The sequence below is a fragment of the Genypterus blacodes genome, unplaced genomic scaffold (genome assembly GCF_046128005.1).
Source record: "Genypterus blacodes isolate CSIRO-AG114 ecotype Tasmania unplaced genomic scaffold, CSIRO-AGI_Gbla_v1 ptg000216l_1, whole genome shotgun sequence".
NCBI classification, from domain to species: Eukaryota; Metazoa; Chordata; class Actinopteri; order Ophidiiformes; family Ophidiidae; genus Genypterus; species Genypterus blacodes.
Genome location: NW_027467015.1, coordinates 1,345,001 through 1,357,935, shown reverse-complemented (window position 1 = coordinate 1,357,935; position 12,935 = coordinate 1,345,001). Strand labels below are relative to the sequence as shown.

Below are 12,935 nucleotides of genomic sequence, written 5' to 3'. Positions count from 1 at the left end.
TAGATTCAATACAGAAGTGAAAATTGTATTCAAAGGAAGAAATGATTTTTATGTGTGGACGTCGTTCATGCAGATGGGTGTGAGGCTAAGATACACACCAACATCTGGACCAGATGTGCTGCAGTCCCAGAGATGGAAGAGCAGATATAAAGAGCCACAGATCAGAGCCGATACACACACACACACACACACACACACACACACACACACACACACACAGCGTGATGGTGCAGTGCAGACTGTTGGTTCCTGTGTATTTGTCTGGCACAAACACACAGGAACCTTAGCAACCGTGACAGTGTGACAATAACCAGACACAAACACAGACCTTCAATAGGGACATCTGGCCTGGCAGGGTACACACACACACACACACACACACACACACACACACACACACACACACACACACACAGACACAGACACAGACACACGCACATGCACACGCAGACAGACAGTAAACAAGTTCACATGGCCAATAGAGGAGAAACATTTCATAAATTGAACCTGACCTTGCTTGAAGGTTAAAATCTAGAATCCATAACATTGTGTGTGTGCGTGCGTGTGTGTGTGTTTGCCTTTCATCATTTTGTAACACTACAGCCTCACTTTGTATGTACAAGCGTATGTGTTCATACAGCACATACGTGTTTATTCCATGGAGAAGCAGACACGCGTCGCACACACGGCACACTACAACGCCACTGGTTACTATGGCAATGCAGCGACTCGCTACTCTACATTCTGTATTAGTTTACATACGGTGGATCTGAGCTGTCCGCAGTCTTTCTCCCTCAAGTCAAATGAATACATGAGGAGGACGGATGGATGGAAGTGGGACTCTTCCTCTTCCTCTTTCCTTTCTGCTGTGTGGTGTCATGTGTCCATAGATGAGGGTTTGTGTCTGTAGGCTGACCTCTGACCTGTGTGTGTGTGTGTGTGTGTGTGTGTGTGTGTGTGTGTGTGTGTGTGTGTGTGTGTGTGTGTGTGTGTGTGTGTGTGTGTGTGTGTGTGTGTGTGTGTGTGTGTGTGTGTGTGTGTGTGTGTGTGTGTGTGTGTGTGTGTGTGTGCTGCAGTGTTTTGCTGTGCGCTCTCTGGGCTGGGTGGAGATGGCTGAAGACGACCTGGCCCCGGGAAAGAGCAGCGTCGCCGTTAACAACTGCATCCGACAACTCTCCTACTGCAAGAACGACATCCGAGACACCGTGGGCATCTGGGGAGAGGTGAGGAAGTGTGTGTGTGTGTGTGTGTGTGTGTGTGTGTGTGTGTGTGTGTGTGTGTGTGTGTGTGTGTGTGTGTGTGTGTGTGTGTGTGTGTGTGTGTGTGTGTGTGTGTGTGTGTGTGTGTGTGTGTGTGTGTGTGTGTGTGTGTGTGTGTGTGTGTGTGTGTGTGTGTGTGTGTGTGTGTGTGTGTCATATAAGAACACTATTGCTGGTAGGCTTCGGAAATGAAGGATTAAAGAGGAACACGCACAAAGCATTGAAAAGAGTGAAGATAATAGCAGCAGACATCAGCCAGCCTTCTGAAAGTTGTATCAAGAGCTGAAATGAGGAAGAGGAGGAGGAAGAGAGGACAGTAGAGCAATGTTAGCAATGAAGTCTGTCTCTCTCTCTCCTCTCTGCAGATGTTGTGGTTAATGTGAACTGACAGAATGTGGAGAGAGCTTCTTCCTCTCACCCACCCTCTCTTTTTTTTAGGGTTTGATCATTTATTTAGAAGCCTTCAAAGCAAGAGGCAACACACACACACACACACACACACACACACACGGTTACAAAGGCTTGTGAAAGGGAACCAATGACCTTTAAAGGGACACTTTCAGGAAAATATAAAATATTTGCTTCTGTTTCGAGGTCTAAAGGATGCACCTGTGTGTGTGTGTGTGTGTGTGTGTGTGTGTGTGTGTGTGTGTGTGTGTGTGTGTGTGTGTGTGTGTGTGTGTGTGTGTGTGTGTGTGTGTGTGTGTGTGTGCAGGGCAAAGACATGTACCTGCTGCTGGAGAACAACATGCTGAACCTGGTCGACCCCATGGACCGCAGCGTGCTCCACTCTCAGCCAATAGCAAGTATCCGGGTCTGGGGCGTTGGCCGCGACAACGGCAGGTTAGTCACCATGGCGACTGCACTAGTCACCCCCTCCCCTGCCCTCCCACCAACATCGATTGCTCCTACTTTTTTTTTCTTCCCAACAGGGTCGTTAGGTCTTAAGTGGTTCACTCAGTCTGAACTGCATATCTTTATTGTTGTGCAGACGTCTGGAGGCAGTTTGTTTGAATGAAACTCTTCAGTATTTATCAGCTGTGTGTGTGTATGTGTGTGTGATGTTATGTTATGTTGCTGTTCCTTTGCCTCGGTCAACGTCAAGGATCAGAAAAGGGAAAAGCTATTCTCATGTTGTTCACCGGGGGACGGAAAAACCTCATTGATGTGAAATCATCTCCCAAATACATCGGTGACGGCTGTAGATGAAGTTGTTTGTGCGTCTGAAACACACAAACCAGACACGAGTGCGCGCACACACACACACACACACACGCACACACACACTCGGTGTTTTAAAAGGTCACAGGGACAAGCGAGAGCAGCAGGCTGAGGGCGAAAACCACACGAGTGAATGATTGATGACGAAGGGATGCTAATGAAAGATTAATTCCTCGGCTCAAAGGTGGGGGTTGGGGGGGCTTCTTTGGTCACACGGCCCCTGACTCACTCTCTCCTCTGCCACGGTGCTGTGAGCCCCTGTGTCCAGCAGAGGGCACAGCTGCTGCGTTTGGAAGCTGAATGTAGGTTAGCAGGCGCAGGCAGGTGATCTGGATGTGAGAGATGGTAGCTGCTGTATAATTGGAGCTGGCAGACACACGCACACACACATACACACACACACTCTCACGTGTGTGCAAAAAGGCATGCACAAAGTGATTTTGGAAAAAGATCCAGGATGGCTAAAAGCTCTTGGCATATGCAGAACTGCAGCTTTCTTTTGCCTGAGGGAACTCTCCCTCTCTTTCTCTCTCTCTCTTTCTCTCCCTCTCTCGCTCGTTCTCTCCCTCTCTCACCCTGTGTCATTCTCTCTCTCTCTAACACACACTCACACACACACATCTATTTATAAATTAAGACCACTCAGTCAAAAGAACAAAATGCAGACGTGTTTATTGAGTAAATGACCTTTATTCTTACCATTCACATCTACATACAATGGGAGAGAGAGAGGGAGAGGGAGAAATAGAATGGGGGGAGCGAGAGAGAAGGAGGGAGAGAGAGAGAGAGAGAGAGTTAAAGGGAGATAGAGAGAGAGCAGGAGAGCTGCAGCAGAGGGAGGGGGGGGTGTGTGTGTGTGTGTGGGGCTGAGAGGCTGAGTGAGGGGGAGGTCTGGTTAGTGTTCACTGGGTGTGGAGCCGATAGGTTGAGGAGTGTGTGCAGGCGTGCAGTATCTCCAGAAATAAATTGTGTGTGTGTGTGTCTAAAGACGAGGCGGCGCACGGGAGAGGGAAACTCAGCACTGTAAGTAACATCCCAGTGTGTGTTGCTGTTTGGTGTGTGTGTACGGTGATGGAGTGTGTGTGTGGAGTGTGTGTGGAGTGTGTGATGTGGCCTCAGTGTGTGATGGACGTTGCTCAGCAGAGCCGGAGGTTGCATCAGAATTCACAGAGAACCAGACAATGAGTGTGTGTGTGTGTGTGTGTGTGTGTGTGTGTGTGTGTGTGTGTGAGAGAGAGAGAGTTGTTAGTCAGTGATTGATGACTTGATGCAGTGGCAGCAATGTTTTAATCTGATTAGTTTGTGTTTGATGAAGTCTCCTCTCCTCTCCTCTCCTCTCTTCTCCTCTCCTCTCCTCTCCTCTCTGAGCTGTAATCTGATTAAACTCTGCAGCTCCAAACACATGAAGAAGAAACTTCCTTAAGGCTTAATGAATGAAATGCTGAGGAAGTGATGGAGCAAGAGATCTCTCTCTCTCTCTCTCTCCCTCTGTCTCTCCCTCTCTCTCTCTCCCTTTCCCTCTGTCTCTCTCTCTCCTCCCCTCGCTCTCTCTGCCTCTCTTTCTCCCTCTCCCTCCCTCTCTCTCTCCCCCACCTCTCTCTTTCTCTCTCTCTCCTTTTCTCTGCCTGTCACTATCCATCTCCATCACATTCACTCGCTTTTTCTCTCTCTCTGTCACAGACACAATCCCCCCCGTCTCTCTCTCCTTCAGTCTCTCCCCCCTCGCTCACTCTCTCTTTCCCTCAGTCGCTCTCTCTTTCTCTCTCTCCCTCAGTCTCTCCCTCTATCTCCCCCCTCCCCTCTATCTCTCTCCTTCTCTCTCCCCCCTCCCCTCTGTCTCCCTCTCTCCCTCTCCCCCCCCCCTCTCCCTCTCTCCCCTCTCTCTCCCTCTTGTCCCTCTTCTAACCCCCCCGTGTTGTGAAGCTCATTATCACACTGAGATCACAGATTCCCACAGCAACCTTGACATTTTCAGGGGTGTCAGCTCGATGATACGATTATATTACAAAAGCGATAATCTTCCCCTTTTCTCTTTCTCTCTCTCTCTCTCTCCCTCCTTCTCTTCTCTCTCTTCCATTGTCACATGTGTGTGTGTGACTCCGCCCTCGTCTGTTCCTCTCCACTCTTAATTGTTTGCTCATTATATTCATCCCCTGTTCTGTGCGTTGCGTGTTTAAGAACCTCTCCTCCGCTCGCTCCCTTCACTCCTGTAATGGGACGAGACCCCACCTACAGCCGATTAACCCTAAGTGCATCCATCCACTGAATCTCTCTGTCCCACATTCGTCTCTTACCTCAGTCCTTCAAAAACTACCTGCAGAGCTGCTTTGACCCAAACTGCACCTCTTCAACACACACACACACACACACACACACACACACACACACACACACACTTATTCTGTGTTGCCACTGAGGCTTTCGAGGGAAGTCGGTCCCTCAGAGCGAAGGAAAAGGCAAAATGAATAGAAATGAATAAAATGACTCACTCAAGGTTAATGCTGTGTGTGTGTGTGTGTGTGTGTGTGTGTGTGTGTGTGTGTGTGTGTGTGTGTGTGTGTGTGTGTGTGTGTGTGTGTGTGTGTGTGTGTGTGTGTGTGTGTGTGTGTGTGTGTGTGTGTGTGTGTGTGTGTGTGTGTGTGTGTGTGTGTGTGTGTGGCCTCTGCCTCCAGCTTTGGGGCCAGTGACTGATTTTTCTTTTCCTCTGCTAACTTCTGCTCTTTCCTCCCTTGCTTCCTTGGACACAGAGAGAGGTAAACACATTCCTCCTCTTCATCCCCTCCTCCTCCCCCTCCTCTCCCTCCCTTCATCCTCTCTGTCATCACTTGTTGTTTAATTTCCTCCACATACACACACACACACACACACTCAGATGTAGGAAATGAAGGTGACCTCCTGTCCTGTCCACATGCATTTTTTAGCACACACACACACAGGAATCTTGTGTGTGTGTGTGTGTGTGTGTGTGTGTGTGTGTCTCAGTCTCAGAGGAGGCGGGCCCATAATCCCCGTTAACTCTTGATCCCTCTCTCCATCATGTGACACGTGGAACACTCAGCACCAAGGACGCTTTCAAATTCATTTTATGCACATTCCTATCTTTGAATCTATGTGTGTGTGTGTTGCTCATGTGTGTGTGTGTGTTGCCTTATCTTTACGTCCCCTCTTGTCCTTTACACCTCTTTTCAGTGGTGTTAAATGATTCCCCTCTGTCTCTCCATTCAGCTCCCTCGCTGCTCTATCGATCTTTGGTGTGTGTGTGTGTGTGTGTCTGTGTGTGTGTCGGTCCCATATCCATCAGACTGATAAAGGTCAGCTCATGTCTCATCTGTCTTGAAGTTCTGTCAGTCTTAAAACGCTCACACACACCATGAATACACACTCCTGGCCTTATCTGTCCTTATCCAAACCAAATCAACTCCAACAAACCCTTGTCTTCTTCTTCCTCTTCCTCAATCATCTCTCTCCCTCTCTCTCTCTGCCGTTCCTCCTCGCTCATCCCTGTGTGTGTGTGTGTTTCTCTCCCTCAGGGACTTTGCGTACGTGGCGCGGGACAAGAACACCAGGATCCTGAAATGTCATGTATTCCGCTGTGACACGCCGGCCAAAGCCATCGCCACCAGCCTGCACGAGATCTGCTCCAGGGTGAGAGGCCTGCAGGGTCACACACACACACACACACACACACACACACACACACACACACACACACACACACACACACACACACAGTCACACACACACACACACACACACACACACACACACACACACACACACAGTCACACTCACACACACACACACACAGTCACACTCACACACACACACACACACACACACACACACACACACACACACACACACACACACACACACACACACACACACACACACACACAGTCACACTCACGCACACACACATACACACACACACACAAAGTCACACACACAGAGACACACGCACACACACACACACACACACACAGTCACACTCACGCATACACAGAGTCATATACACACGCACACACATACAGAGTCATACACTCTCCCACTACACTTTCTTCTCTCTCTCTTTCTCTCTCTCTGTGTCTCTCTCTCTCTGTCTCTGTCTCTGTCTCTCTCTCCCTCTGTCTCTCTCTCTCTCTCTCTCTCTCTCTCTTCTCTCTCTCTCTCTGTGTCTCTCTCGCTCTCCCCTCGTCTGTCCTGTCCTCGTCTCTTGTCTCTTTGGCCCCGCCCCCTCCCTCTTTGACTCACCCCTCCCTCTCTCCCTCTGTAGATAATGACAGAGAGGAAGAATGCCAAAGCGATGGCCGGAGGATCTCTCCATGACAGGTTACAGGCGGGACTCGATCTGCCTTTACAAGGTAGGACCTCACACACGCTGTACGCTGTACGCTGACTCGCTGTGTGTGTGTGTGTGTGTGTGTGTGTGTGTGTGTGTGTCTGTCCTGATTACTGTCTTGGGTTCCTTTTGCTCTTCTCTGACTGAACTCGTCGTCCTTGTTCAGCTTGTGCTCACCGTCTCACAGCTCAGACTTGTAATATTGACCCTGCTGTGTGATGCCTCGTAAACACACACACACACACACACAAGCAGACGATGGGACAGGATGCAGCAGCGGCCTGACATGAGAGGATCGTCTCGGCCCTGCTGTGACATTCATTAGCAAATAGTTTCACAGATCTTCTTCTTCTTCTTCCTCTTCTGGGTGTAAGTGATGACATCGTGTTGAATGAACTCATGTTTCTCCCAGCAGAGTTCCCCACGCCAAAGACAGAACTGGTGCAGAAGTTTCAAGTGCTCTACCTTGGGATGCTGCCTGTGTCCCGGCCAATAGGTCAGCAACACACACACACACACACACACACACACACACACACACACACACTGTTATGTGGGCGTGACTGACCCCAGGTGTGTCTCTCTCCCCCAGGCATGGACGTACTGAACGGGGCCATCGACAGTCTGGTTGGTTCCTCCAACAGAGACGACTGGACCCCCGTGGCTCTCAATGTGGCCGACGCCACCGTCACCATCAGCAAGGAGAAGGTCAGACACCACACAACACGGCTGTTGCCATGACGCCAGGCTTTAGTTACCATAGCTTCTCTCCCTGCAGTGGAGACAGATTGAGATTTAAGAGGTTTTGGTTTATGGCTGTTGAGAAAAAGAACCAAAACTCAAACCTCCTTCCTCTGTGCAGGACGAGTCGGAGGTGCTGGTGGAGTGCCGCGTGCGCTTCCTGTCCTTCATGGGCGTGGGGCACGACGTGCACTCGTTTGCCTTCGTCATGGACGCCGGCGGGCATCGCTTCGACTGCCACGTCTTCTGGTGCGAGCCCAACGCCGGCTGTGTGTCCGAGGCGGTCCAGGCGGCCTGCATGGTGAGTCCACAGGCGGCTGAAGCAGTCTGACCTTCACCGGAGACTCGTCTTCCTCAACAGAACACTCGCACGGTTACAAATTCCCCTTCAGCCGAGGCGGTTCGCTTTAAATCCCGACCCAGGTGCTGATTTAGAGCCTCCTTTTCCTCCTGAAGGTTCTGGTCCCTGCAGCTGGTGTGTGGACGGGTTTTGTGTTTCCGTCCTGACAGATTGGTGTTTTACTCTTCAGCCCAGATGCTTCACTCAGGCTCCTCCATCAGAGCCTTCACACCCAGAGCAGCCGCCTAACATTAACACACACACGAGCATAATCAGCTGTCTGTGAGAGGACAGAGAGGCAGAGGCTCCACTCTGTTTACTGCTTTGATTGAACTTTTCACAGAAGGCGACTCTTCTTTTCAGTATCAAACAACCTTACAGAAGCCTTTTATCTGTAGAGATCAGCACGTGGGTGAAGGTGTCTGCTCCTCTTCCTCTGCTGCCTGAGTCAGACGGTGGTATTGATCCCGCATCAGAACTTTGAGATCTACGGACACGTACAGAAACACACAGGCACCTCCTAAAACTGATTCATGAGTAATCAGTCATTACTATCGATCACAGCGACCGGCCTTCACCACACACACACACACACACACACACACACACACACACACACACACACACACACACACACACACACACACACAGTCATGCACTCAGCAGACGTAGCTCTCTGTTATTTACAGCGTCTCTTCTTCTTCTTCTTCTTCTATCCTTCCTGCTGTAGCTGCGGTACCAGAAGTGCTTGGTGGCCCGGCCCCCCTCCCAGAAGGCCTGCGGCTCGTCTCCCCCCGGCGACTCCGTGTCGCGCCGCGTCTCCACCAGCGTGAAGCGGGGCGTCCTGTCTCTCATCGACACCCTCAAACAGAAGAGGCCAGTCACCGAGTTGCCACAGTAACCACAGTTTAAAGCACTACCAACTCCCTGCCACAACCCCCAATCACCATGGTAACTAGTCGCATTGCTGCCAAAACCCCGTCTGTGGGTGTACACCACTTCGCCGCCAGAGACCCCAGTAACTATGGAAACACAGTAAAGCCCCAGGGTGTGGAAACCTTTTCACGATTCTTCTGCTTTCCAGAATAAATTGAAGTTCACCTCAACAGTTTAACAACCGTCGGGTCTGTTTGCCCCAAAACAACTCCAAGCCCCACCAGACCAGACCAGACCAGACCAGACCAGACCAGACCAGACCAGACCAGACCAGACCAGACCAGACCAGACCAGACCAGACCAGACCAGACCAGACCAGCGGAGTGAAGATGAAAACGATCTGGATGACCGTCAGGGCGATAATGTACATAGAAATATCTCTCTTCCTGAGGAACCAGAGTGAAAACAAAGAACAAAGAAGCAGGAAGCGCTCCGTCACGCGCGGCAACGTTGAGACACGCGAACTCCTGACTGTCCAAACTGTTGACCTCCGACCTCTCCATTGCTCTCAGTGTATTTGTGTCCGTGCCTGCGCTGCCAGCATGACCTCGCACTCCTGGTCTCACTGGCCAGGCGATCCTGTCCGTCTAGTCCGTCATGGCTTTCCCCTCTACCGCCGCTCTGCCGTCGTCCTCGGTGACGCCGTGACGTAAAGCGAACGGAAGGAAGGAAGGAAGAAGAAGATCAAACAGATTCACCTCCCTAAACCCTCTGACCCCCATCAACGGATCCTGCATGAACCTTTTGTATAGAAGTGAAACACACTTACACAGTAACGACACACACACACACACACACACACTGCTGCTGCTGCTGCTGCTGCTTTCAGAGAAGGAAAGGAGCGAGACATCACAAGTGGCGTTGTTTTCCTGTAATTGTTAAACGAGCGGTGGCGTTTCACCCGGAAACACTCTCATATATTTCCTGTTTACATCTTTATTTCTGCTCTGTGTTCATCCCTCGGAAAAAAAGGACAGACGATAGCCATAATGGAGGAGACGGGGACGGGACAGCGCTGTCTCACCCCCGCCCCCCTCCTGCTCTTCTGCCAAACCAGTAACACATGCTGGAGGAAATTTGACTGAATCGTCCTTTAAAACCCTCGGGAGGCTTCGTGTCTGTTAATAAAAGAGGATTACTGGAATATAAGGAAAGTCCGGAGGAATGTTGTTTCATATCGCACGTTTGTTTTTCTCCTGAGGTCTGGACGATGAGATGAGAGATCACAGGGAGAGAAACTGACTCAGCTCAGCCCGTTTGAAGAGAGACGCCCACCCTTCCGTTCAGCGTTTCTCCGTGTGTATCCAGTGTGTTCTCTCTCTGCCTCTTTCTCTCTCTCTCTCTCTCTCTCTCTCTCTCTCTCTCTCTCTCTCTCTCTCTCTCTCTCTCTCTCTCTCTCTCTCACACACGGACCTCAGTGGAACACGCCTCTCTCCTACCAGGCGAGCTTTGATAGGGCGATGTTACTCCACGCAGAGTTTAAAGGTCGTAGGCTCGGCGGGGGAGCGATGGAGAGAAAAATCCCAGCAAAAAAAAACCAACAGCTCTTTATTTTGTCAGCAGGATGTGAAAATGTGAATGAGGCGCCAAGTTTGTGTAAATAACCTCCGTGTCATTGATGTAAGATTTGGCATTAATCGTTGTTATAAGCTATCTTGTTTCCTTTCGAATGTGTTTGAGTTGTCTCCTTGTAATGAAATGCCTTTGTTTCTTTGAAGAACTCACCAAACGGCCAAAGTGTAAAATAATGATATACATTGTTGTAGATAAGAAAAGTACAAGAGCAAATAAGGAAAAGACGAAGTAAAAGGAGCGAGATGGAGGAGGAGGAGGAGGAGGAGGGAGGTTAGACATTTTCAGTTATCAATTAAGTTGATACAGAAGTTCACTGAGCAATTATCTATGCATTCTTTTTGATCTGAAGAAACGTTTAAAGCGGCGTAAAGCCTCCGCACGCCCACGGGACGGGCGAGGAGCCTCTGTATGTACTGAACAGAAATATTTTTTATTTTATTTATTCTATTTTATAAAGGTCTATACTGATTTTGTTAGGTCGGGTCAAGTAAACAAAAAGAAAAGAAAACAAAAGAAGTCTTGAATTGGTGTCATTGTCTCAATCTGATCAACGCGCTTTGCAGAAAAACACAAGGAAGGAAAAGGGGAGGAGGGGGGGGGGGAGGGGCTACTGCTGGGATGAAGAGGAGGAAGAGGAAGGTGAGGAGAGAGCAGTGGGTCCCTCCACCCCCCCGCCACCTTTGTCGAGCTCACACGTGTTAAGAAATACAAACACACACACACATACACTCCATTTCACACAGATGGATGTGTTTGGCTTCTGTTCGCTGCTCACTGATTTGTACACTTGATCAATGTAACCAATTGTGAGAATAAACAGCATTATGAAAGATACTACCTGTGTGTGTGTGTGTGTGTGTGTGTGTGTGTGAGACATATGTATTTGTAAGTAGTGATTGTTCAGATTTTACATTTGTACTTTAAATGATCTTTTGCTTTATTTGTCACACTCAGGCTTACACACTTATTGTTGTTATCCAGCTCTTTATTAAGAAGTAGAAGAAGAACTTATAATAGGAAGAGCACGAGCAAAACAAAGTGAAAATAAGAATAAAAACCAATCCGTTGAATAGAATAGAATCGTCAACATAATTGCAAACACTTGTCTAACGTCTTGTACAGCCATCAGTTCGTCTCTTCGTCAGATTTCTCCTCGCTGGACACAGAGGAGGAGGAGGAGGAGGAGGAGGAGGAAGTAGATGACCTACGGCTGAGCTGAATGTTAGAGGCCTGGGATGAAGGGCGGGAGACGGATCCAACGCTCCTGCTGCTCAGAGAGCTGGGAGTCGGGGAACAAATGGGCGGAAGTACAAAATCCGCCGCCTTCGCCACTTCCTGTGTCCTCATCTTGGGTCTTGCTTCCTTCCCGCCAGCTTTGAGTGGACTTCCAGGTTGAGCGATTTGCGTGTTGCACTCCTGCGCTTGATTGGAGGCTTTGTGTGGATCCCAGGGAACGGGACATGAGAGTGTTTGTTTGCTGGTGGTGTGTGTGTTTTCAGTGTCGGCTGTGTCCTGACAGTGTTGTTGTGACAGTGTGTGAGTGTGTGTCAGTGTCTTGGTGAGAGGAGGGAGTTTGACCTTTGCCTTACGCCTGATGTGATGCGTCGTGTTGACTTTCTTCTTTGCTGGTTTCTTCCTGGGGCTTCTGGAGACGGTGGCAGTTTTGTCCGTTTGTTTCCGGCGCCGTCTGACTTTGCGCTTACCTCCCCTCTTCCTCCCCAACTTCCTCTCCTCATCTTCGCCCTCTCTGTCTCCCTTTCCTCCTTCTTCATCCTCGCTGCTCGATCCTTTGCCCCTCTCTTCGTCACATCCTGATGGTGTGACCAGAAACCCGCATCCTGGATCTTCTCCGCCCACGCCGTCCCTTTCTGTCTCCGCTGGCGTCCCTTGACCACAGGGGGACAGACGTTTGTTCACATCGCTCTTCTTGCTTCTTCCCTTTTTACTGGTTTTCAGCTGGTTGGGGATAATTCCAAACAAAAGGCCCTTGGCTGCTGCTCGGGCCAACACGTCCTGGACAGAGTCCACCTTAACCGAAAAAAGGAGTGGGGACGAAAGACAAACAGGAGCAGTTTAAGACGTGAACATACAAGGAGTCCAGGTCCACATAGAACCAAGCAGATCTATAGAACTGTGGAGCCATGAAAAGAAGCTGCAGCAGGTCACCACAGAGCTGGGTGGGACATTAGAACAAAGACAATATGAGAGCAGCCACTTATCCTCCATTGTCTCTCTCTCTGTCTGTCTGTCTCTCTCTCTCCCCCCTCACTCTGGCTTTGCTTGACAGAGAAAGGAAATGAAGAATGAGGAGGTGAGTGAACTCCCGAAGCGTCTCTGTGCTTTACAAGATCAACTGTGTTTATTGAGATGGACTGACTTCAGGCATGACAGCTTGGCCAGGAGCGGACATAATAACAGCACACGTAACACACACACACACACATTTTGGTTGGATGCGCACACACACATACACAGAGCAGAGTTTCTCTGCAGTGACATTTAAACAGCAGAAATCCTCTTT

The 12,935-nt window shown here is 49.6% G+C and overlaps 2 protein-coding genes across 5 annotated transcripts in view; one reads left to right on the top strand and one right to left on the bottom strand.

Moving 5' to 3' along the window:
- The window catches only part of apbb2b (amyloid beta (A4) precursor protein-binding, family B, member 2b), a 34,817-nt gene extending 23,568 nt beyond the window's left edge, over positions 1-11,249 (top strand). For 3 of the 4 annotated variants that reach the window (XM_076170267.1, XM_076170263.1, XM_076170265.1), the window contains 8 exons: positions 1,077-1,223; positions 1,975-2,102; positions 6,011-6,125; positions 6,757-6,844; positions 7,235-7,318; positions 7,415-7,530; positions 7,685-7,864; positions 8,634-11,249. In XM_076170267.1, coding sequence (XP_076026382.1) covers positions 1,077-1,223; positions 1,975-2,102; positions 6,011-6,125; positions 6,757-6,844; positions 7,235-7,318; positions 7,415-7,530; positions 7,685-7,864; positions 8,634-8,804 — 1,029 coding nt within the window. In that variant the 3' untranslated portion in view covers positions 8,805-11,249. The remainder of the gene's footprint in view (positions 1-1,076; positions 1,224-1,974; positions 2,103-6,010; positions 6,126-6,756; positions 6,845-7,234; positions 7,319-7,414; positions 7,531-7,684; positions 7,865-8,633) is intronic. The other variant, XM_076170266.1, reaches the window with a different exon arrangement.
- A 290-nt stretch (positions 11,250-11,539) lies between these two features.
- Positions 11,540-12,935, bottom strand: part of LOC143016136 (putative methyltransferase NSUN7) — a 9,719-nt gene continuing 8,323 nt past the window's right edge. Inside the window, exon 12 of the mRNA XM_076170296.1 lies at positions 11,540-12,442. Within this exon, the coding sequence (XP_076026411.1) occupies positions 11,540-12,442 (903 nt within the window). The remainder of the gene's footprint in view (positions 12,443-12,935) is intronic.